Raw genomic sequence first — 22,851 nt, forward strand, 5'->3', positions numbered from 1 at the left:
AAAAAAAAACAAGGGCATGTGTCCAAGAAAATCATGTTGTTCCAGCCAAACACGTTCTCCCTTCCTTCAAAAGTTCCCCCTTTTCTACAAGGTATACGACTATGCAGCTTCCAAGAATTTACATATGAGTTATTTCGTGTTCTTTTCTCTCTTTATGACGATGAGGCTTTAAGTGTGTCACGTCAGGGCTAAATACTATGACAAACACGTCAGCTACAACGTCATCCTCATTCAAAATCCAATTTACTACACACCTTTTCATTGTCCTGCTTTGTGCTTGTTCCACCAGTTAAAGAATGGCTTCACGGCTTCGTCGGTTGGGGTTGGTGTTGGCGTAGCGACTGCTGCAGTGGTTGCAGCAACATCTTTAACCGCGTCTGGTGATGCAACAACCTCTGTAGGGGCTGCGTTGACTGCACTGGTTGGAATATCGGTTGGGACTGCTGTTTCTGTTGGGTATGGTGTTTCTAGCGCTGTGCGTTCGTGTTAGAGGAATCTTTGTTGAAAGTAATAAACGAGGTGTGATCGTACTTGGTACAGCGGTGTTTGTTGCAGTTGGAGTGACGAAACTGCCTGTATCGGATGTTGGTGATGCTGGAAAAAGTAAACGACTGTTGAGCAAATCCGCACGCTTCTTGTGTCTCAATCGCTGAGAAACATACGAAGGTAGGTGATTCCAAAGGCTGCAGTAGTGTATGCTGGTGTTACGATTGGATCGTATGTTGGTGATGCTGGAGGAATGATAGTGGTCTGTCAGCATAGAGATGTTTTGTCGACAAACTGTGAGAGCTTACCAACGTCGGCAGTCTCACTGGCTGAAGTATATACTGGCGTCGCAACTGGATCTAAAAGAATGAAGATTTAAGATCAAATCGTCCACAATTCGTGTATTGAAGAACTTACAGTCAGTAGCGCTTTCCACTGGCGTCGGCGTCGCCGTCTCGACAGGGGTCATGTATGGTTCAGTTTCATCATCCGTTGGCGTTGACGTAGGCGTTATGTACACAAAGGTAGGTTCGACTGATATTGATGGTGTTGACACAGCGTCTGTTGGTTGAGCTGATTCCGACGCTGTTTGTCGAAACCACAACAGAGTTAGGCGAATCACTCCAACGATTCTATTTTAAAGGAATGCTTCTCTTACCAGGGTCTACATATGTTGGGGTGGACGTCGGTGTGATATATGGACCATCTAACGGACTCGGAAGAGCTGTGTACAGCCCATGCGAGTGAACTTGCCCAATTGCGGCCATTGACACTAGCAAAAGTATCTGGAATCTACGAATCGTGGCCATCTTGTAAGTAGGTTCCTGGAGCGACCGCTAGAAGAAGATAGATTTGGTGGTGGGGGGTAGGAAAAATGTTAGGATTTTGGTTTGAGAGCTGCCAAGATGCGAATCAAAAGGTGTACCAGCTGAAAGACCACAGTTCCTGGACGTTAATAGATATATCGAACGAGAACTCTACTTGGAAGGACTGGACCTGTTGCGATGCAAAGAGCTTCTTTCTTCGAAGAAAGAGCTCGCCGTTTTTTTGATGTGGCTCATTTCAGGGGACGCAGCACTCCACCACGTCGACCTCAAAACGCCAATACGGAAATATTTGAATTGATCAAGGAAATCCTCCTTTGATACGTTGGACGTTGGAGCATCGGGTGTAGCTTTAGAAGTTCAGAAACGTTGGATCAATTTGGACAATTTTTGCAAAAAACTCACACGTTAGGGTTGGTATTTTCAACACAGATCATCTACACTGAAATGCAAATAGAAGAGCATTCTACATCTTTACAGAACCACCATTGACCTAATTGTGACCAGAAAACACAACAGTCAGCGACATATCAGACATGACAAACTTGACTGTACAAGGAGTTGGCAGTAAAGGTAACGGAGCATGACCACGAGACACTACATCAACTCACCAAGATATTTTGACCATTAATCCAACCACCTCGTTCACTAGCCAAGAACACAACAGCACGTGCGATATCAATTGTTTCTGCAATCCGTTTCAGAGGGGTGTTATTTAGTGAATTCTGGAGCATATGACCTCCCGATGCCTCGTTAGATTCTAATGTGAAGACCGTTTGTTAGTATTCCGGCCAGTCCCACGCCGTATTTTGTTTGCTCAGAGTACTTTGGAACATTAGCGTGTTGACAGCACCAGGAGACACGGTGTTGACTGTGATTTGTCGGTCACCCAATTCGTTGGCCCATACTCGTGTGAATGATTCCACCGCGCTCTTTGTGGCCTATAAGATGTTTACAGAAATGAGCTATCCTGATTCAAATATATTTTTTTTGGTTGGTTGGGCAAGCTTACAGCGTAGAGTGACTATAAATGAAAGCGTGAGTTAGTCATATCGACACCTTGAATCACGAATGGTCAGAACTTACTGTATTGGCTGGACAGAGTTTTGTCGTACCCCTGTGCAACTCTCGTTTTAGTGACTTTCCAAGTACACCCTGAAACAAGCTTACGTTGAAAAGTTGATAATCCTGCCTCCGTTTTTCATCACACGAGCAGCAGCTTGAGAGATGAAGAATTGGGCCCTCCTGCAACGCGATACAAAAACACACCTTGAGTAGACATTTCCAAAGAAACTTACAACATTGCTCTGATTGATTGCTCGATGAGCAATCAATTGACTTATACTAACGTGTTGATGCCGAAAGCCCAGTCATATTTTTCCTCTGTAAGGTCCACCAGCTTGCCTCCTGTAGCTCCAGAACCTGTAATTCAATGTTTTCTTGGAGTGAGACGCATCACAAGCAGCCTTTTCGTTTCAGGAACAAACCTTGAGCGGCATTGTTGACCTTAGGAGTGCAAATGTAGAGTCAAATACTGTCCATCATAACATAGAATATCATCACAACAACAAAGACGTCCAACAAACCAAAATATCAAGTCTCCCAAACGCTTTCACGCATTTTTCAACGAGCTCTTTTCCTTCTCCTGTTTTTGAAATGTCTGCCTTCACTGCAATAGCTTTAGATCCAAATGTTTGACATTCGTCTACGACTTGCTTTGCCAGTGATTCAGATGATGTTGATGTGTAGTTGACGACAACGTTTGCTCCTGCTCGAGCGAGTTCGATTGCGACAGTAGCGCCTATTCCTCGAGCTGATCCTGTCACGATAGCTACCTAAAGAGAAGAGTGTGTTACTTCTTGTAACGAGAGGATTTGCTACTTTTCAGTTCCTCGAGTCGCAAGTTTTAGGAAACGCGCTTAAATGACTTACCTTTCCAGCTAGTTCTGCCATAATTCTCAAGCTCGTTTTGGACAACAAGGTTCTTGTTGGCGGTTGGTACGACGCAAAAGTCCTCCCGTTGACGAAGGCATGCTTACAGACTGAGGCTGTGGAACTAATCTCGCGACAAGGAACATGACGTGGATTACTGTTTCATTCACCTTGGACTAGACAGACTGATCGTCCAAAAAGTATGACAACGAAATCGCAGAACTGTTAAATATCAATGTTAACCGAATCTCTGGTGCGAAAATGCTGTTTATGATTCAGTTCGTGACTAGATCTACAGTTTCACCAACCCTCCATTGACCTACAAAACCAAATCGTTTAACAACAACTTCAAACAACCATCATAAACATAACCAGACCCACATTAAGATTCTGTCCATTGACCCAAGATCCTCTTTCTGAGCACAAGAATGTCACAACATTAGCAATATCAATAGGATCAGCTATTCTCTTCAAAGGAGTCTGCGACATTGCAGCGCGACTCATTGCACCACCGGTAGTCTTGTCAGAGTTCTTGAACATGTCTGTGGCGACTGCACCAGGGCTGACGGTATTCACTGTGATTTTACGGCCTGGGGAAAAAATATCAAATACTGCAATAGTATGCTGAATGTATTTTCAACTCACCACCGAGCTCGTTAGCCCAGACCCGAGTCCAGCCCTCAACAGCTGACTTCGTGCCTACATCTATAGATTGTAAAACGTTAAAATAGTCAAACCAACGTCGGCCCGTTTACAAACCTCACAATTTGATATGTTTGGGGAACAGATTCTCGTGTTGGCACTTGAGAAATTGATTATCCTGCCACCGTCTTGCATCACTCTAGCAGCAGCTTGAGCCATAAAGAACAATCCACGAGCATTGATACCAAATGCTTCATCATATCTCTCTGGCGTCAAGTCAACGAGCTTTCCATTTGTAGCACCACTTCCCAAAGCAGCATTGTTGACTATACAATGAGGATTTGAACATTAGATTTGGTTGACACTGTTCACAATTTGGGATTCAGATGGTAGGAAAGCACTGAAAGCCTGATTTGAATGTTGAGAAGCAACGTTTCCCGGTTCCGATGAAATCCCACGCCATGCCTGCAAGTCACGTTTCATCAAAACGTATCAAACCTGATTTACCTAGAATGTCAAGTCGTCCAAACTCCTTGATGGTCCTATCCACCATTGCCTTCGACTGTTCAATCTTTGCAACGTCAGCTTGCACTGCAATGGCCTTCACACCAAGAGCCTGACACTGTTTGACTACATCCTCGGCTAAAGCCTTTGAGCCAGCATAGTTCACGACCACGTTGCATCCTTCTTTGGCGAGTTCCACGGCTCTAATTATGTGAGAATGCAATTAGCAACAAATCAAACATGATGCAGTCAAAAGGGCGACAAGAAATGAAACGTGCATGCATGCTCCAATGCCACGCGACGAGCCAGTCACGATTGCACTCTTCCCTTCAAGTTCTTTTGGCATTTTTGTATTCGATTTGTTGGTGAAAGTAAGCAGTGTCGTACACGCAGAACTCGCTGGGATCATCACGTACCCAAAATAAACAGTTTGAGCATCATTGAGGGAGAATGAAACATGTTCAACGACGAATTATCAGAAACTTGTCTAACTGGATGCGTGTCTTCAAAGTTTGAATCTAACTGTATGTGTTTAATAAACCTTTATGAATTTTAGTACTACTAGCTGCTGACTTTCGTATTATTAGCTGACAATCCAGGTCCCATGTAACGTAAGCGCCATGGTTTTTATGCCATCCGCTTCATCGCTTTGTGTCTTTTTTCAGAACAGACCCCTCGTCGTGAGCATATCAAACAAGTTCTTCAGCATTATTGACGCAACGCCTCTTTTCTCAACGAGGAGCAAAATAAACAGTAACTGTGATAATAATGAATCATATTTCCGTTATACACATATGTTATTGGATCTCAATTCTACTACGTTGTATAGACGCAAACATCCCAAACCTGACGCAGAATTTAAGTTTGCAACAATCGAAAACAGAAAAAAACTAAACCTGTACCGAGCATATTTCGCTGTGTAATACTCAACACTCCTTCTCTGTCAACATCATCTTCCTCACTCTTCGTGTATAACAAACAGTCAAAACCTCCCATCAAATTACAGCAATACAGCAATGGTCTTACTTGTTTTCGCAATCGCATTGGTTGACAATTGTGGCCTATTTGGTGAGTGTGCATCAAACGTACGCGAGATTTTGATCTTTTTTATTAATCTCTTCTAGAATAGAACGGTCGTCGCCGTCTTCTGCCGAAGCACAAGACTCGTGTAAATCGCCTGCTGAGGCACAAGACTCGTGTAAATCACCGCCACAGGGACGATCTTCTTTATGTTCAAAGCCACTTATTCAGATTAATGTAGCTCCACTTGATGGAAGTCTTTCTCCCAGGCCGTATATAAAGTTCTGCGGTGTCTGTTCCTATCTTGTGCATTAACAATTTTTGGTTTATATAGGAGCCGATCCCATTCTCGCAACTCTGTGTTTGATGACATCCGCATCGAGAACCGACTCCGTGCTTCAAGGCAAAGCAGCTCCGTTAGCGTTGGAACTCAGACATGATTCCTCTCAATTAAGCATTATACCCCTTTCACACTCAAGATGAAAAAACTTGGCTGTATTGTTGGAATTTAACGTATAAAGGATGGCTTGCATGGTGGTTGAAATGGTAAAATAAACAACAATCTCTAATCTTAATCCCAATCATCGTCGTCACCGTCATCGGATCCTGTGTTTGAAACACGTGTTAGAAGAAAGCCATTTAGCATCAACGTACAAGAAAGCCAACGTACCAGATTCACTGTCACTGTTCTCCATTGCCACACGACGCATGAGAATAGCAGCCACTTCACTAGTTGGATTTGGAGCTTTCTTGACATTGACTCCTGCGACAACTGGTGCTTCGACCTTCTTGAGTTGGAACTAAAGTTCGTGCAAAATTCATGTCAGGAACACAATGGTATATTCATGTAAGCGCGTTATGATGCTTACTTGTCCACTTCGAATATGATTCAGTAAATTCATATTTTCATTAGGCTTAGTCTCAGCATCACCACCAGCCATTGGCGGTGGTGGTGGAGGAGGCGGCGGCGGTGGAGGAGCTGCAATGCCAAATCCATTTCTTCCAGGCTCTTGATATCCGCCACGACCAGCGTTTCTCATTGGTGAGAACATGGAATCGCCGAATGGAGAAGTAGGTCTAACGAGATTATCCAATGCCAATTCAACGGGCAGGACACGTCGAGTACTTCCTGATGCTGTAGAGCTGGAATCGTAGAATTCGGTGGATGCTCCTCCTGGCATGTCGGATGGACCTGATATGAGTTCTCCTTGCGAATTGTATCTCTTGACTTCCAATTCTTTGATTTCTCGTTTTTCAACGTTTCTTTGTGCACCCTAAAGTGACGGCAGTGAGTGTCGATGTTCTGTTGCAAAATGGACGAGTTTACTCACTTGACCCTTTGCCTTCTTCTTTTCTTTCCTACGTTGTCTTCTCTCTTCTTGTTCTTTCTCCATGAGCAGTGTCCATTCCTCAATAAAGAATGCAGGATACGAAAAGAACTGGAGTTTTGGGTCATTTGTGTCAGTTGGGATCAAATGCAAACCGACAAAATCAAACACACGATACCTTCATACATGGCTGCCCATCACTTCTAAATTCATCCAGCAATTCCAAAGGAGGTGGTGGCGTACAATTCTCGTACTGGTTTGCGATGGCAGGTGATTCAGTCTGTTTGGTAAACAAGTTGCAGGCTACTGCAGCATCGGACTTCCATTCCAAACCTAAACGAGCGCGGATTGAGTTTCTCTGTTTGATTCGCGACGGACACTGTTTGCAACGTTGAACGTACGTTCTAATTGTAACGCTTCCTGAAGAGGAGCCGAAAAGATCATTTCCTCGACTACTGGCACAGTGGTTTTCAAATTTTCGATACGCTGTTGTACTATCTGAATTCTTCTCATAGTAGCAGCTGTTTGGCCCACAAGATCTATTGAGAACGAGGTTAGAACGGTTTAAGTGTATGGTTTGTTGCTTTTCCAGATAGGACTAGGAAACAGAAAAACAAGACGAGAAAGGTACCGGCAAGCATATCATGAGAGAATAATGACAAGTCACTCAATTGCGATATAGTTCTAGTGAGTTGCATCAATGACATCTAATTGAAAGCGCGCGGGTTTTTCAGTAAATTGCAAATCCACACATTTTTGTTTGATGTTGAGAGTTGGAACGGGATGTTGAACATACCTGGCGGGTGACTGCTTCGGGCGTCTGCATGGTCACAGCCTGTATAAATTTCAGGTCTGGCCTGGATGGTATCGGGTTCGGAGCTTGAAGCACATGAGTTGGTAAAGACGACATTGTTTCTTGTTGGTGGCGGCGGTCCTTCTCGTTGGAGACGAGGCTTGAACTAGATTGCTAAATTATCAATTGTTCTAGAGCCTTTACTCTTGATATTGGATCAGTTTACTGCTGTGGTCTATCTATTCATCAAGTCTTTGGTCTGCTTCACAGTTTGACAAGAACGACAGTCCAGGAGTGCACGCCTCCCGGAAGGCCAGTGGACAATGGTCTGTGTGCCAGTTTGTGTGAAGATGCGCGATTGGACTGGCTGAAACACATCTACTGGAAGATACTTACGAGAAACTATGACCTCAACCGTAAGCATGTGGACAATACACCTGCGCTAGTGAGTTATACGCAATGAATCGTTATTTGAGAAGATTTTTCCCTCTCACACTTTGTCGCTACAACTAGGTCTACAATTATTACGACCACAACAAAATCGCCGTTCAACAGTTGTCACCCACATTCCTTTTTGAACGTCCCTCAAATCATACCAATACCAAACGTCGTCTATCTCCATGATAATCGTCAGAATCTCGTCTCTGTTGCTTGCCGCTTTTCACGTTCTGTCGGTTCAAAGGTATGTGAGTTGCATAGGTCGACAACAGACGGTCACCCAATCCTTTGAGCATCTTTTGCAAATTCACAATATGTTCGGACTTTGTTGGGATTGACCCTGAAGTCCTCTTCTCGATAACCTTGGGCTTACTGAGAATTACAGTCAGATTCTTGTTGGATCACAACCCGTGGTTCCCGACGTTGCCAGATTTAGCCTCAACACATTTTCAGAGCCAGGCACTAACCAAACCTATCGAATATAGTGTTACAGTGAACCTGTTGTCTACAAAGAACTCCGGTGTCACTGGAATCGTCACTCTTACAGCAAATGGTGGAAACACGCAAGTCGTAGCCAATATTCAAGGTCTTGGCAAAGTAGGAAGCCAAGGCCCCTTCCCAATGCACATTGTAAGTTTCGTTGACTGCGTTTTAGCAAGGAAGCGACTCTAACAACTTCTTCAACCTCATTAGCATACTGGTTCTTGCACTGGAGGTACGCCGTTCGGGAACTTGCAGACTTTTGCACAGATGTATCATACTCATCAACATTTTCATCAGCGATCTTGGAAACATTGAGTTTCCCTGGTTTAGGAGGAATGGCAACAAGCAACGTAGGTCCTACCTGGGTTGTATTGTTTGGTGCAAAGACAACAGATTAGTCTACCACATGTTACCACATGGTTCCAGAAACTGATTCATTATCTCGTTTCATCTACAGGTACCCAAAACATTGGCACTTCTGGCTGGCAATTATGTCAATGTACACTACCCAAATCTTACCAGTTTGGCGTGTGGAGGCCCGATTGGCGTTGAAGGAGGCGGTGGAGGCAAGTTGTGGCCCAGATTTAATTATTTACATTTACGAGTTCCGTCGATGGATGGTGAACAATCATTGACCTTTGCAACCCTTGTTTTAGGAGGAAAGCCTCTTCCAAGTCCTGGAGCCAATAAGCCAGCACCGAGCGCAGCTCCTGGAAGCAAGAAAATTCCTGCTGGTGCAGAATTAGTCAACCTCGCATCGACTAAGAACTCTGGCGTGACTGGCGTCGTGACTTTGACTACAAACGGTGGAAACACGCAAGTCGTAGCCAATGTGCAGGGTCTCAACAAAGTTGGAAGCCAGGGTCCATTCCCAATGCACATTGTAAGTCGCACTGTCGGTTGTTAACGCACGGAAATGATTCTAATGCTTTTCTTACACCCATTAGCACACTGGATCTTGTACAGGAGGTACGCCTTTATGTAATTTGCTCGAATGCTTACACCAATCGCAGTATATTAACCAACATTGTAATTAGCCATATTGGTCACAATGAGCTTCCCTAGTGTAGCAGGAACTGCAACTAGCGACGTAAGTTCAAAGCGTTCCTGCGTATCTTGTTTCGCACACGATATTTCAAAATTCCATGAGCTCATCCAATATTTTTCAACTACAGGTTCCTAAAACATTGGCATCCCTCGCTGGCAACTATATCAACGTACACTATCCAAATCTTACAAGTTTAGCTTGTGGAGGTCCAATCGGCAGTGGTGGTGGTGGAGGAGGCAGAGGAGGAGGAGGAGGTAAGCTTCCATTACAAGGTTTTGAAAAATCTTGCCAGATAAATGAGGCTCTATACAGAAAGACAAATTTCATCTAACATTCCAAATCGTCTGTCTTTAGGAACCACTCTGCCAGCTGGTAACGGCACCAACACAAAGGTTGGAAAGTGTGTACCAAAGCTTAGGCGAAAAGCCTTGTTGTTGTGATCGCTACCTGTCGTGACGATTGTTTGTGTCCTCGTCAGTGACGATTTTGTTGTTTTTATCATAAGTCATAAGCGTTCAAACAAAGTAAAATGGATTTCAATAACACAATTCATTTTGAACTTCAATCTTGTTCCTTCAATGCGTTGTTTCTTATCGGAGATCAAACCACGCACAAAGGTGTCAAGACCACGTATAAGCAATTACATACACACGACAACACTGCACATAACATATGCATATAGCATATACCATACAAAACAATACATATACAATACAGTACGTCCCACCACACCACACGATCTCCAACTCTTAACACGTTTTAACAAAACGAAAACTTGCATCCACCAACATCTGCCAAAAATTGACAGATCTCGTTAAGCAATCGGTCACTGGCAGCTTAGACTAGCCGATTCATCTGAATCTAGCCTGTAGATAGACATGTCCGGCTTGCTACCTGGTGCGAGTGGTGATCTTCGCAGAAGACAGAAAGCTATCCCAACAAATCCAAGTCAGCTCTACCCGAAAGATGGCGAAGGAGCAAACACGCCAGCTCACAATACAGCTACATCGGACCCTAGATACTTTATCCTGATCGTCGGTATTGTCATTCTCCAGCTCATTGTGGGATTATACATTGGTAGATCGATATCAGAAGGCAAGATAGTGATGCCTAGTGCCACTTCCTGGATGGGTGATATCAGTGATGTCACTCATAATACAATCCAATCAGTCAATTATGCCGTTCGGGATGCCATATCGCATCTAAGTGGAGCTGGCCACTTGGAGATTCCTGATGTGGTTCAAGATGGGTCTGGACGCCGACGTCATATTATTGAAGGGTTTGAACGGATGTGGACTAGTTATATGAGCGGTGGGATGGGTCATGATGGTATTCATCCTATAACGGGTGCTGCTACTGATTCGCTGGGAGGTTTCAGGTGAACTTCTGTCCCTTACTTGCATTACGGCCGTTTTTCGCTCCTTTTTATATGCTAATCCGACTCCATAGCACTCTGATTGTGGAATCACTGGATACTCTGATACTACTATCGCCACATGATGATGCTTTACAAGCTACTTTCAATGGAGCTCTTGAACATGCTCTCCAAATCAACTATGAAAAGGATGTTGAAGTGCCCTTCTATGAGTTTGCTACACGTCACCTAGGAGGCTGGCTAGGAGCTTATGAGATGTCTAATCTCATTCCAGCAAATAACGGCAAAAGAGACGAACGAATTCTACAAAAAGCACGAGAAGTAGCTGATGTACTGCTACCTGCCTTTGACTCTCCGTCAGGGTAAATGCATGCGCTTGTAAGTCAGCACACATGAATGCTCTATTCTAATCCTCTTTTTTCTCCCTGTCGTTAGAATCCCATATGGAAGAATCAACCTAATGACAGGAGCAGGCAGTCATCACACAAACACATTTGTGGCAAATGCAGCCGTATTATCCGAAGCTGGAGGCATACAACTTGAATTCAAACAACTATCATATCGAACTGGTGATCCTAAATATGCCCGTAAATCTCAAACAGTCATGAATCGTATCGCCGCCATGAAGAAACCTGCCAATGTAGACGGCTTGCATTCGTCCTTTATAGATGTTGAAAAAGGCGCTTTCGTATCAGATGTAATGACCATCCAAGCATTCGGTGATACGTATTACGACACGCTACTCAAACAATGGCTGCAAATCGGTCACGGTGCTGAAACCCACCATGTACATAACGATGGACGAGTACACAAGAAATATCCAGTAACAGGGGAAGACGATATAGAACAGCAGGCATCCCAGTCTCGCCAACTATACGACACAGCTATGACTGGCTTCCGTAAATTCCTATCCCGCAGATCGTATCCAGCCCATCTCGCATTCTTTGCCACATTTGCTGGTGGACGTGTACATAGCGAATGGCATCAGAGTGGATGCTCTGCACCAGGAATGTTGGCGCTGGGTGCTTGGGGACAGTTAGGTCGTAAAGGCGTTAAAGAAGAACCACATTCTGCTGGAGCCAAGAAAGCTCATGCTGATTTGAGGACGGCTAATGATGTTATCAAGACTTGCATTGCATTGTATACACGACATTGGACGGGGCTGGCACCGGATCATGTCAAGTTTACCCTAACCGCTGTACATGCTACACATAGTAGAGACTTTGATGTGGTGGATCCTGCTTGGAGGTTGAGGCCAGACACGCTAGAAAGGTAATTTTGATTGTTTAGAACCTTGGGGCCATGACCGCATTCGGTTCGCTTGTGTAATGAAAAGTTCCGCAAAAAAGCCCGCTAGACGATACAACAGTTCTCTAACACTTTCAACCTCGTCATTTCCCTTCTTATGTAGTCTATTCTACCTGTATCGAGTAACGGGAAAGCAAGAATACCGTGAAAAGGCATGGACCATCTTTGAAAGCATACTGAAACACTGCAAAACACCATATGGATTTACTGGTCTCAAGAATGCTACCATAACTCACTCTGGAGTAGTCACTGGACACCTCATCGAGAACAATTGGTCTGGATTTGCAGACTCGGATGCTGTGAATCAAATGATCAAGTATATGTGGCTAATTCTTGCAGGATATGATGAAATGGAGTTGAGTGAATGGGTGTTCACTAGTAAAGGACACCCCCTGCGTGTGTTTGGCCAGCATTAGAATAGTATAGTGTTGCATTGGCACGAGTGAAGGTAATAACAATAATAGAGTTTGCATTCGCAGATACGAGGTTTGTTGGAGGAGACGGAACACGTGTGGCAGAGATTGAACGAGACTTTGACCCGAGAACACGTTGATCTAACATCTGTTGGCCGTTTTTCAAGGACCGGGTAAATTTCAAGACAGATCTGCATAAACACCTCGATTTTGTTCGTTCCAGTGACAGAAGCTGCATGTTCACGCGTTGTTTCCTCCCGCCAGCGATTTTGACTAGCCCCAAAAGTGGGGTTTATAGATTTGCTGAGAACTTCTTTTTCTCACTTGCAAATTCAATTCAATCTGAGGCAACTCGACAGACAAGGGAATCAGACACAGGGAGTGGTGCCAGTACATAATATCTGATATAGACCTCTTATACCCATATTTTATTGCTTCAAACAAAGTAAGTTCTCCTCTAATCGCTCAAGAAAAACAAATTGAAAGTTGACGCTCAATTTTGCCACATAGAATTTTCGCTGTCTCTTCCCATTGATTGGATATCAGGTATACAACAAGACCTGTATTTTATCGACTAGAACCTACTCGCTTACCACTATAAACTCTATAGAAGAAGCCTCCTCACCACAAAACATCCATCAATGAAACTGTTTCAGAACGTGCTGGAGCTTCCACATCCGTTCAGCATCACAACGATAGCCAACTGGAGAAAGTATCCAAATGATCACAGTAGACAGGTTATTGCCGTGGACGTCCTAGATCGGACAATCAACCAACAAACAAACGTTTTGAGAACAGAGAGACTGTTGACTTGTCGACAAAATGTGCCTTGGATTATCAAAAAGTTGGGCTTGCCGATACCGGAACTGACTTATGTGAGGGAGATATCCGATCTAGACTTGAATACTATGACTTATACCGCACGGTAAGCGGTGTTTGTTGTTGACAATGGGAAAAGTCGGGCAGTGAGAGAGGGATGCAATCGGTGTGAGATTGACGAAGGGGAGGATTTGTAATATTGTAGGAATGTCCTTGTCTCATGAGCCATGTCGTCGATCCGCTTTCTCGGCTATACATGTCATTGTGTTTTTGACGTGGACGTGTCAAACAAGTCCAACAACTTGTCAATGCAGCCATCAAAGCTCGTAACCTAAATTATCTCTCCCCGCTCATCTAGATCTGTAAATTTATCACTACGAAATCTCATAACCGTCGAAGAAATGTGTATAATAAGGCCAAGTCCATCATCACCATCAACCGCCTCCGAATTCACACAATCAGCCAAAATAACAGCTCTAGGATGTATATCAACCATGGCCCGACTAGTAGAAGAAGCAGCTGTGAATCGCTTCAAAGCAAATGCTACTCTGGGACACCTAGGTCTGCAACAAATATGCGATAATGTCGTTGCCGAAGCAAAGGAATTGGTTGATGAAGCTGAAAAGCTGGTTGATGAAGCAAAGGGCAAAGTCGATCATGCATTCAAGGATGCTTTTGCTCGAGAGTATATGAGCTTCGAGAATCGAAGAGACTCTCGACGTTCTATTTGAACATCGCCTTTCCACCCACACAAAAGAATATAATTCGCCGCTTATATACATATATAGTTTGTCGTCTCGCTGCCCTGGTAGTTAGTATATCCACAATAGATTTCGATGAGAACAAGTATCCACTGTTACAGCTTTGCAAAACTTGTTGACAGGTGTTGAAGATTCTTGCTCTAATGCGATTTTGTTTTTATACAAAACTTGCTCTAATGCGATTTTGTTTTTATACAAAAGGGATTATGCTACTTATTGCATACTTAGGACGCTTCAGATTTGACATTTTTCTTCTTTTGCTTGACTGGTTCACCCACACTTGCCTCAGAGGCCGCAGCCTTCTTTGGCTTCTTCACCTTTGCTACATCATCATTACTATTAGGTGTCTCAGCCTTAAGTGAGACGTCTTTTGGCACGCTAGGTGGTGCTGGTAATGGTGTTGGCTCTGACTTGCTTAGAGCTGCTGCAGCAACAGCGTTTTTCACTCTCTTGGCTTCTTTACCACTTGATGCTTTACCATTCGATTCAGTAGTTGTTGCTGCTGTTTTTGGAGTAGAGGCACTAGCGACTGTTTCCGTCTTGGCAGTATTATCGACCTTAGACATTTTAGCCTTCTTGGTCTCTTTATTGGATGGTGTCTCACTCTTTACAGTGGGTTCGAGTGATGTAGCAACAGGTTGTGGTGTTGATTCTATAGTAGACTTGGATCCCTTCACAGCAGGAGCAGCATCGAGTTTGACTTTTTTAGATGATTTCTTTGTCTCTGTATCAGCATCTGCTTCTCGTTTAAGCGTCACTTCTGGTTTTATAGAGGATAGTACTGTAGGACTCGCTACCGAGTCAGCTTCCTTTGATTTTGATGCCTTTATGCCTGATGCCTTGTCCGTTTTACTCTTTTTGGCTGGTTTGGCATCATCTACTAGAGGGCCATTCAGCACGTATCTTGATAAAGAGCGGTGTGTAGCTTCTTCATCTAGATGACAAACTGTCAGTTCCGCTTGTTCTTCCACCTCGTTTTTTTGCTGTTTGTAAAGCACCCACCAGCATCAGCACCAATAGCTTGACATCTCCCACTCAGGTAGTCTTCCAAAGTATCAGGATTATGTTCTCGTCTCTTTAAACCTGCATCCTTGATCTTGTCACCTTCATCAACGAAGAATGTGGGTGTGATGACGGGCGTTGCAGATGAAATCACGAAATATTGTGATATAGGATTTGGTGCTAGATTGAATGGTGAGTCAGACAAGATGTTTTTGGGTTATATCAGTACTGCGAAAAAAACGTGGTACAAATAAGAAGGAATACCTGTAATAAGTGAATCAGCACCGGGTCGAGCCAACATTGGTTTCAAACTCTTCAATTCCAGCATGGACGACTCATCTGCCTGTTTGATAATATAGTCATCTGCTTTTGTAGCACTATCGGCAACAGCAGAAGCTCGTTCTTTGCCCTTTACAGAAACTTTGGTTGAGAATCGAGTTGTGGACGTGCGTTGTGAGGGTGTTGGGCCAATGTCTACGTATTGGTTTTGGAGAGCTGTTATGGGGACCTGTATGGATGAATAAAATACATAGTTCAGTAAGGCTAGTTGCGTGTGAATGCAAAAAGCGACGTTTCTTACACCAGCTGGAAGTCGAAACAGCCAAATCTCAGGCTTTGCTGCGCCGTCTTCGTCACCTTGTAGCTCGTCCATTATATATTTAGGAGGCTCCAAGTCCATTTTCGACGTGTATTTCATGGTTGCGTAGCCTTTGGGAGGTTTGAAGTCTCTGCAACAAAAATATCTGATGTTAGTCTAGCAATCTTTAGACGAAGAGTCCTTTAAGCTTACAGATCATTTTCAACGCGTTCATTTGATGAGGATTCCGAGTCCTCTTTTTCCTCTACAATAGCTCTCTAGTAAGAAAACAAACTTATCAGTCAACTTGAAAAAAAACCGATCAGTGAATTGCGAGACAACAACGTACCTTGTGCTTCTTGGAACTCTTTTCTGCATTAAATGAGGTGGTTGCGGGAGCTGTGCGCTTCTTGGAACTGCTTGGTTGTGATGACATTTTCTCAATCTGTGTGTTGGGATAGTATGTTTGGTGAAGTTCAAAGACGCGACGATGCTGCAACCCATGAAACGAGTACTGAACTTTTTAAATACAGTATTTTTGAGAACATATTTGACATTATTAAGTGATTATGGAAAATTGTGGAATGTGGTTTCAGTGTAGCGAGTAGTGTATCAGGTCTACCTATACTAGGAGCTTCTACTTTGACGGATTAATAATCTGCACCAGCGTAACTATCAGCCCAGCAGTATCCTTTGACTTGCTCTGTCCATCGACTTGTATGTTGATTACACCACTCCATCGTACAGACTCGATACTACCAGGCGCTCCAATGCCCTGAAACGACATGGCAACACCATTTCGAGGACGGAATCCAGCTCGTCGTGCATAATCAAATTCACCAACACGTAATGGAGACCATCCTTCGGGTACAACGGGTTCATGTGGTGCGTCACCTACAAGTCGTTCCAGTTCTGGGAGCACTTCGCTGATGGCGTCTATTTCAAACTTCCATTCGTGCAGTCCTGATTGTGGGGACACTGGAGATGTTGCACTGCCTGTGGATGAAACACTCGGTGTTACGGATGTGACACTGCCAGCTGGTGATATGGTCGGTCGTGTTGAGGTGGGTTGGTGTATGGTTGGTACTGGCTGTGATGATGGATCTCCTGGTGTTGGCACTGATAATGATTTGGACGATAATATTAGGGCGGATATCTTGCTTGTTGGTCCACCATATGAAGCACGACGACTGGATTTGGTAGGAGTAACTATGACTCGATTATGAATTCCGGTTTGTGTTGGTGATGGTATTTGTATCTGGGATCCTTCTATTGATCCCCCAGACGATGATGACGATCCACCAGAGGATCCATTCGAGTCACTAGATAGAGCTGCTACTCGTTGTAATTCTGGAATTACACTTGCAACTACATATTCTTCTGGCTTCTTGACTGCCGGTGGCATGTCGGATGTCATTCGTGCCAAATCAATAACGGCTGTAGCAGCCAATTCGCTTATTCCACCAAAGTTGATTGAAAACCTGCGGGTCGATGTGTTGGTCAGTGGTGCAAACAGTCCATCGTTCGAAACTGGTGGGGTCGGTTCTGATTTCGGACTATAGCTATTAGAGGTTGCCAGAGATACTCGAGAGCTATTCCCAGACTCACCAAAAGTGGAAGATGAGTTTGGTGATAATCCAAAGCGTTTGTGGAAGGGTATACTGAGAGTCGATGATGGTGCTGAAGACGGATTCGATGGTGATGCGTGTCCAATGGTTGGTGGTCGAATAAACTTGTTGACTGGTTGTTTTGTTTGCCAATTGTTTGCCGTCCAGCGGACTTGTGGTGGTTCTACTCCTTTTGCTAGCACTTTGCCTCGTATAACACCATCAGCGCCTACAATCAATTCCGAATGTTTGTTCAAAGAGTTTCTTCGTTCCTGTTTTCCAGAGCTGCCACTAAACCAAGACTTGACATGTTCCGGATGTAGAAATGATAATACGTACTCCACATCGTCGGTTTTTGTCGAATTGCTGGATACTGCAGATAATATCCTTTGGCCATTCGGTCCTGATCCACGACGTACAAGTACACGAACGGTGGTTTCATCTGGGTGGTAGACTCGTGTTCGTTCAGACCCAAAACTGACTGCACGCCGACGAGATGTTTGCGCACATTCCAACGTCATATCCTGTTGCTGTTGAGTAGCAGTAGCAAAGGCTGCATTATTCATTGTCGACATTCGTATCAGCTCGTCCATTTCAACTTCAGCAGGCGATGTAGAGCTTGCATAGCTTCCTCGTCGAACATCTGCTATAGTTGAAGCAGTCATTTCTTGAGAGCTGATGATGCCATACGCGTTAAAAACACCGTCCATAGCAAGTATGCTTGGTTCTCGATTCGGTATAGGTGGTGCGTGTGGGAAGTAGTCGTATGAACCTGTCGGTGAGTCTGATTGTATTTCCAAGCTTGGTGACTGTACAGTCGACGTGTCGTCTAGGTTTTCAGATTCGGAAGAGGCGGCTGTCATGTCGATGTTTGAAGGTGGAGGTGAGTATTTTGTTCCCCTTCCATCTAAAGCCGTCCTTGATAGTTTAGTATTGATGGCATCCTCTGCGGTCAATAAGTCCTTGACTAGCAAGGTTTTCCCAGCGTCAACCCCCATCGTCATAGCAATGTTCTAAATTACATGGGAGAAATAGATTACAAGTGTTAGTTTAACTAATACGGCGGAGTGCACAACCATAGAAAACAACTGGTTAAATGTTCTTACAAAAGGGGACAATTGGGCCAGCAGGCATACACCAGAGAAGTGGCGGATGCTCTAGTACAAGCTAGAAAGCTGGTGATATTTCGTATCCACAAACCGACCCTCGCGATTGAGGATTTGGTGGACGAGTGATTTTCTGGGGAGTCGGATTTTTGGCGACCAGGTGTGATGCCAAAGCGATAGCAACAATGGTCGACGAGCTGCCAATAAACGATACTAGATTTCCGCTTCTTGCACTTTGGAATGTTAAAGGGCACGTCGTTTCTCTCGACACAAGACCGATGGTCAGCCAACCCAAAAGATTCGTCAGTCGTTGATTGGCAGCGCAGCTTTTCCAGTGCCTAGCACCAAGCAAGGCGTTCATCTCTCTTGTAGTCGCTAGAACATCGAGCATCCAATTGCCGTGCCTGTGACGCATAAATTCAGTCAGCACTGTCGTCAGAAAATGTTGGAAGACATCCCACTCACGGATTTCAGTGACCCATTACGCATTGATGCGTCAATTCCAGCAGCAGACCAAGCATTATTTTCTCCTACACGATTTTCGGCTCGTCTCATAGCTTCAATGTCAACTGGACTCGCGAGCAGAAAGAGCGACATGGAATTGACGCATTCGATAAATCCAGATGATACAGTTGATAGTATCGCGATTAAATATGGTGTACAGGTAATTGAACATTTACCTATGTAGTTGACGTCTTTTCGCTTGAGCTTTGAAAGGGATGCATGTAAAGAAGTTGATCGTCTACGGTTGCAAAATCTCACAATTCATTTTTCTCAGCCCTCTGACTTGAAGCGAATAAATAAGATATACGACCCATCACACATCATCCTTCGCTCGTCAGTGGTGATACCCAAGAAAAGCTCCTCAGCGAGTACAAAACCAAGACTAGCTTCTTCAAGTGCCCTTCTAACAAGACTCGAGGATGACGTTCCGGCCATCAGTGAGACGCTTGAAAGCATGGATGTAGCAGCTACCCTATCCACATGTCGAACATACCAGCAACTAGAATCCCTCAAACCATTGACACTTATCGACTCTCCAACATGTCGCGTCGTATTCAGACCCAACATCAATTCCCTGACCGAACTTACCATTGAGTTGACCCCATTGGTCCATTTACTACCGCCGCATGAACAGAAAAGACAAGTAGAACGTGTCAGAGAGTATATTAGAAATGCTCGTGATGCTTGTGAAGCCAGACAGTCGAAGACAACCAACTGGACATTCTGGAGCCAGAAGCCTGTATGGGTTGGATTGGTAAAAGTTGCTGACGCTGAAACGTCGTCTAGCTGGCCGCCATTCTAATTCTCAATAATCATCATGATATTATTCCAGCGCCTTGTTTATAATAAAACAAACTTCAGCATCTCAATATTGCGATGATTAAAGTCGTGCCTTTCCTGCCATAATGTCATTATAGATTTGCGTAGTGTATGGTACATACGTAGATTTCTCCTCTACATGAGGGATTTAGCAAAGCTGAAACTCAGCGTACCAAAAAATCCAAACGACTCACCATCAAAGAAGAACATCCTGTCCTTGATCTTGTTCAAATCAATTCCCTCTGCACGGAGGGTGGTCTTAACTTGCTTAAATGTACCAGTTGTTTGTATCTCTGGTAACATCCTCAAGAACAACGGTATAGCATATTTCGGAAGTTCTTTCACCAAAAATTTTCCCAGTCCAGAAACATCGAATGACGATTCTGTTTGAAGTCCAGCCATACCACAACGACCATCTTTCTGAGGAATTTCAACTCCATATACGTTTGCTTCAATGATTCCTGGATAGCGATCGATGGTTTCACCAATTTCTTGAGTGGAGCAGTTTTCACCCTTCCATCTGAATGTATCCTGCAAAAAAATATCAGCTTCCAAATTTTCGATCGTTGCAAACATAAGACCATGGCACATTACCCCAATTCTGTCCTTGAAATAAGCAAATCCCAAACGATCAAACATCACAATATCACCACTGCGTATCCACGCATCATCCTTCCGAAACGCGTTCCGTAAGATTTTCTTTTCAGTAGCTTCAGGAGCGCCATGGTAGCCTCTAAACAGTCTTCCTTTCAGCGGGTTGATATCCGCAATGATTTCTCCAGCTTCTCCAGGATCGCATTCTATAACAAAGCCGTCTTCTCCTCTGACTGGCTGCTCTGTTTCGTAGTCAAAGCGAATGATTCGCATTCCAGTAAGAAGACGGTATAGTGGACCTAATTTACCTAAGGTGCCTAGTTGACAGTGGTGTTGGGTGTTAGTCCTTGTGCAGACTGAGAGATGGGTCGGATAGGTATTACCATTCGTTTCCTCCTCCGCATTGTAATGAGTTATCAACCCGATTCCATCTGTGGCTCCGTAAACTATCAACGAATATGGCAGTGAGTAATTGACTGTAAAACTTGTCAACAACTTCTCTTACATTCTGCAATAATTGGAATGTTGAACCTGTCTTTAAATTGACCCCATATTTCGGATCTCATTCCATTCCCAATTGCTACTCTCACTTTATGTCCTCGATCCACAGCTGGATCTGGTGGTGTCGCCAGGATGTAGCGAGCAATCTCGCCTATATATTGTATCACTGTGGCCTTGTGCTCAATGCAACTAGTGCGAACGTGGGATGTGGTGAGGAGCGGTTCTCAAAAAGAAACTCGCTTCCAAATTCATCAGTAACGTACTGCTTGAAAAAGTTTCGTGCAGACATCTTTTTGGCGAAAACTAGAATAGAGGTGGTGTGAGATGGAAAGCAAATATAAATGGTTGATTATGGCTTACTGATTGTCAAACCAAGTGAAAACGCGCTCGACATGGCAACATTCCCTAGAAACATGACCCTCGTCAGTAAAGTAGAACTTTGCTGAGAACGACCATCTAACATGAAACTCGCTAAAGACAACCATCCTTACCAGCAGCCGAATGATAGAGCTAAAACGAACAGTTTGAGTGGCGCTATCATGGAAATCACTCTAAGTATAGGTTCAAACTTACTGGCATGGCTGTATAGATTCTGTCATCCTCAAAATACCGTGGAAGGGTCGAAGCAGTGACATTAGAAATCATGATAGAGGAATGACTTATACTGACAGGTTTTGGGTTTCCAGTGGTGCCAGACGCTATGTGAGTGTTTAGCCAAGATTTGACTGAGATAAACGTCATCAGAACATTGAAACACTTACTGTAGATGAACATGGCGAGATCAGTAGGCTTCGCAGCTCTTCGCACTTCCAAAGGCAGCCGTTCTGATGCAAACGGTAGCACATCTGCCAGGCAGCATCCAGTTGTCTAGAAAACTTGGCCCATCAGTATTACAAAGGAGTGATGGTCATTCCGTGACAGATTCTCTCACCCATTGAACGTTCTTGAAATCATCACCCATACAAACAAAGCGAGCCGATAATTCACTCGAGACTGCTTTGATGGGCTCTGAAAGCGACGTTCCAAATATGATTAAATCTCCAGTTGCCACTTTCAAACAATGTATAAGGGCGGCAGCGCGCAGGTTATTATTTATGGCAGCAACACAGCAGCCAATTTTGAGAACACCAAGATATGTAACGACATAGTCTAAGAACTCAGTTGAATGTAAGTTGCAAGTATGCAACAACAAAAGGACTAGAAACACTGCTCTTAATCTCACCAATAGAGTTTTCGAAGATCAACGGTATGATAGACAGAGGCTTTACACCTTGACCTAGCAGCCAGCGTGACATCTGATCTACGAGTTGCATCTTAGAGCCACTCATGAAAGAATTCGAAAGTAATACAGACGTACTTGATAAGGCATCGAGCTCTCCATATGTCAGAGCACGGCCTGTCTCCGCCTCGACAATAGCTTGACGATGAGGTACTCGATCAGCGGATTCGTAGAACGTGTCGACCCAATTGCCTTCCTTGGCCACAATCTCTGCAACCCTAGACAATAGGATTAGTCAAAACAAAGTTCAATTATGCACAATTCAGATCTTTTTGATTTTATTCACATCCGAATGTATTGTAGAGAGATGCAGCAAACCGAAACAAATCGTGGACCAGATGCATAACATGCCTGCGTGATCCCGGTTGGCAACGAATGAAGAAATCCAAATCGCTATCCAGTCCAAGACTTTGCTCCAGGAATGCTACTGGATCCGTTGCGGATGATGCTTTCACATTCCTGACTGGCGAAATCACATTTGGTCTGAGTTTGCGAACTTCGTAAGGTGAAACCGTTGGATCCCAAGCGTTTGGAATAAAGTTAGCCATTCCCGAGTGCGTTTAAAGCTACTGAGCGCACAGTGAAATCAGTCTGGTTCAAGCCGGACGTTGCAAGCCCTTCTTGAAGTCACGAACACAAAAATTGCGAATTTCATGGGGAGAACGAAACCAGCCATTCCGTAATGAGC

At 44.1% G+C, this 22,851-nt stretch overlaps 7 protein-coding genes across 7 annotated transcripts; 2 read left to right on the forward strand and 5 right to left on the reverse strand.

Moving 5' to 3' along the window:
* Window positions 1–1,776: 1,776 nt before the first annotated feature.
* On the reverse strand, window positions 1,777–3,263 carry SmJEL517_g04402 (uncharacterized protein; the record flags this gene model as incomplete). Its single annotated transcript, XM_031170330.1, has 10 exons — window positions 1,777–1,803; window positions 1,922–2,070; window positions 2,137–2,251; window positions 2,323–2,334; window positions 2,397–2,427; window positions 2,481–2,555; window positions 2,660–2,732; window positions 2,798–2,816; window positions 2,897–3,145; window positions 3,243–3,263. The coding sequence occupies 10 exons, from the start codon at window positions 3,261–3,263 to the stop codon at window positions 1,777–1,779; spliced, it is 771 nt and encodes a 256-aa protein (XP_031023688.1).
* A 327-nt stretch (window positions 3,264–3,590) lies between these two features.
* Window positions 3,591–4,734, reverse strand: SmJEL517_g04403 (uncharacterized protein; the record flags this gene model as incomplete). The annotated part of the gene is made up of 5 exons (XM_031170331.1): window positions 3,591–3,832; window positions 3,888–3,947; window positions 4,007–4,210; window positions 4,392–4,591; window positions 4,691–4,734. 5 exons carry the CDS (start codon window positions 4,732–4,734, stop codon window positions 3,591–3,593), a joined length of 750 nt encoding a protein of 249 aa, XP_031023687.1.
* Window positions 4,735–5,979: 1,245 nt separating this feature from the next.
* Window positions 5,980–7,646, reverse strand: SmJEL517_g04404 (uncharacterized protein; the record flags this gene model as incomplete). The annotated part of the gene is made up of 8 exons (XM_031170332.1): window positions 5,980–6,014; window positions 6,079–6,208; window positions 6,278–6,682; window positions 6,740–6,847; window positions 6,915–7,069; window positions 7,138–7,275; window positions 7,368–7,443; window positions 7,533–7,646. The coding sequence occupies 8 exons, from the start codon at window positions 7,644–7,646 to the stop codon at window positions 5,980–5,982; spliced, it is 1,161 nt and encodes a 386-aa protein (XP_031023686.1).
* Window positions 7,647–13,235: 5,589 nt separating this feature from the next.
* Window positions 13,236–14,144, forward strand: SmJEL517_g04405 (uncharacterized protein; the record flags this gene model as incomplete). Its single annotated transcript, XM_031170333.1, has 2 exons — window positions 13,236–13,519; window positions 13,772–14,144. 2 exons carry the CDS (start codon window positions 13,236–13,238, stop codon window positions 14,142–14,144), a joined length of 657 nt encoding a protein of 218 aa, XP_031023685.1.
* A 2,246-nt stretch (window positions 14,145–16,390) lies between these two features.
* Window positions 16,391–18,358, reverse strand: SmJEL517_g04406 (uncharacterized protein; the record flags this gene model as incomplete). Its single annotated transcript, XM_031170334.1, has 1 exon — window positions 16,391–18,358. One exon carries the CDS (start codon window positions 18,356–18,358, stop codon window positions 16,391–16,393), a length of 1,968 nt encoding a protein of 655 aa, XP_031023684.1.
* A 550-nt stretch (window positions 18,359–18,908) lies between these two features.
* Window positions 18,909–19,772, forward strand: SmJEL517_g04407 (uncharacterized protein; the record flags this gene model as incomplete). The annotated part of the gene is made up of 2 exons (XM_031170335.1): window positions 18,909–19,130; window positions 19,245–19,772. The coding sequence occupies 2 exons, from the start codon at window positions 18,909–18,911 to the stop codon at window positions 19,770–19,772; spliced, it is 750 nt and encodes a 249-aa protein (XP_031023683.1).
* A 78-nt stretch (window positions 19,773–19,850) lies between these two features.
* On the reverse strand, window positions 19,851–22,711 carry SmJEL517_g04408 (uncharacterized protein; the record flags this gene model as incomplete). Its single annotated transcript, XM_031170336.1, has 14 exons — window positions 19,851–19,924; window positions 19,984–20,320; window positions 20,384–20,700; window positions 20,767–20,829; window positions 20,889–21,073; window positions 21,148–21,187; window positions 21,245–21,289; window positions 21,376–21,394; window positions 21,458–21,582; window positions 21,646–21,751; window positions 21,816–22,033; window positions 22,107–22,160; window positions 22,242–22,381; window positions 22,482–22,711. 14 exons carry the CDS (start codon window positions 22,709–22,711, stop codon window positions 19,851–19,853), a joined length of 1,953 nt encoding a protein of 650 aa, XP_031023692.1.
* Between the last annotated feature and the right edge of the window lie 140 nt (window positions 22,712–22,851).

The sequence above is a fragment of the Synchytrium microbalum genome (genome assembly GCF_006535985.1).
Source record: "Synchytrium microbalum strain JEL517 chromosome Unknown SmJEL517_scf0029, whole genome shotgun sequence".
Lineage (NCBI taxonomy): Eukaryota > Fungi > Chytridiomycota > Chytridiomycetes > Synchytriales > Synchytriaceae > Synchytrium > Synchytrium microbalum.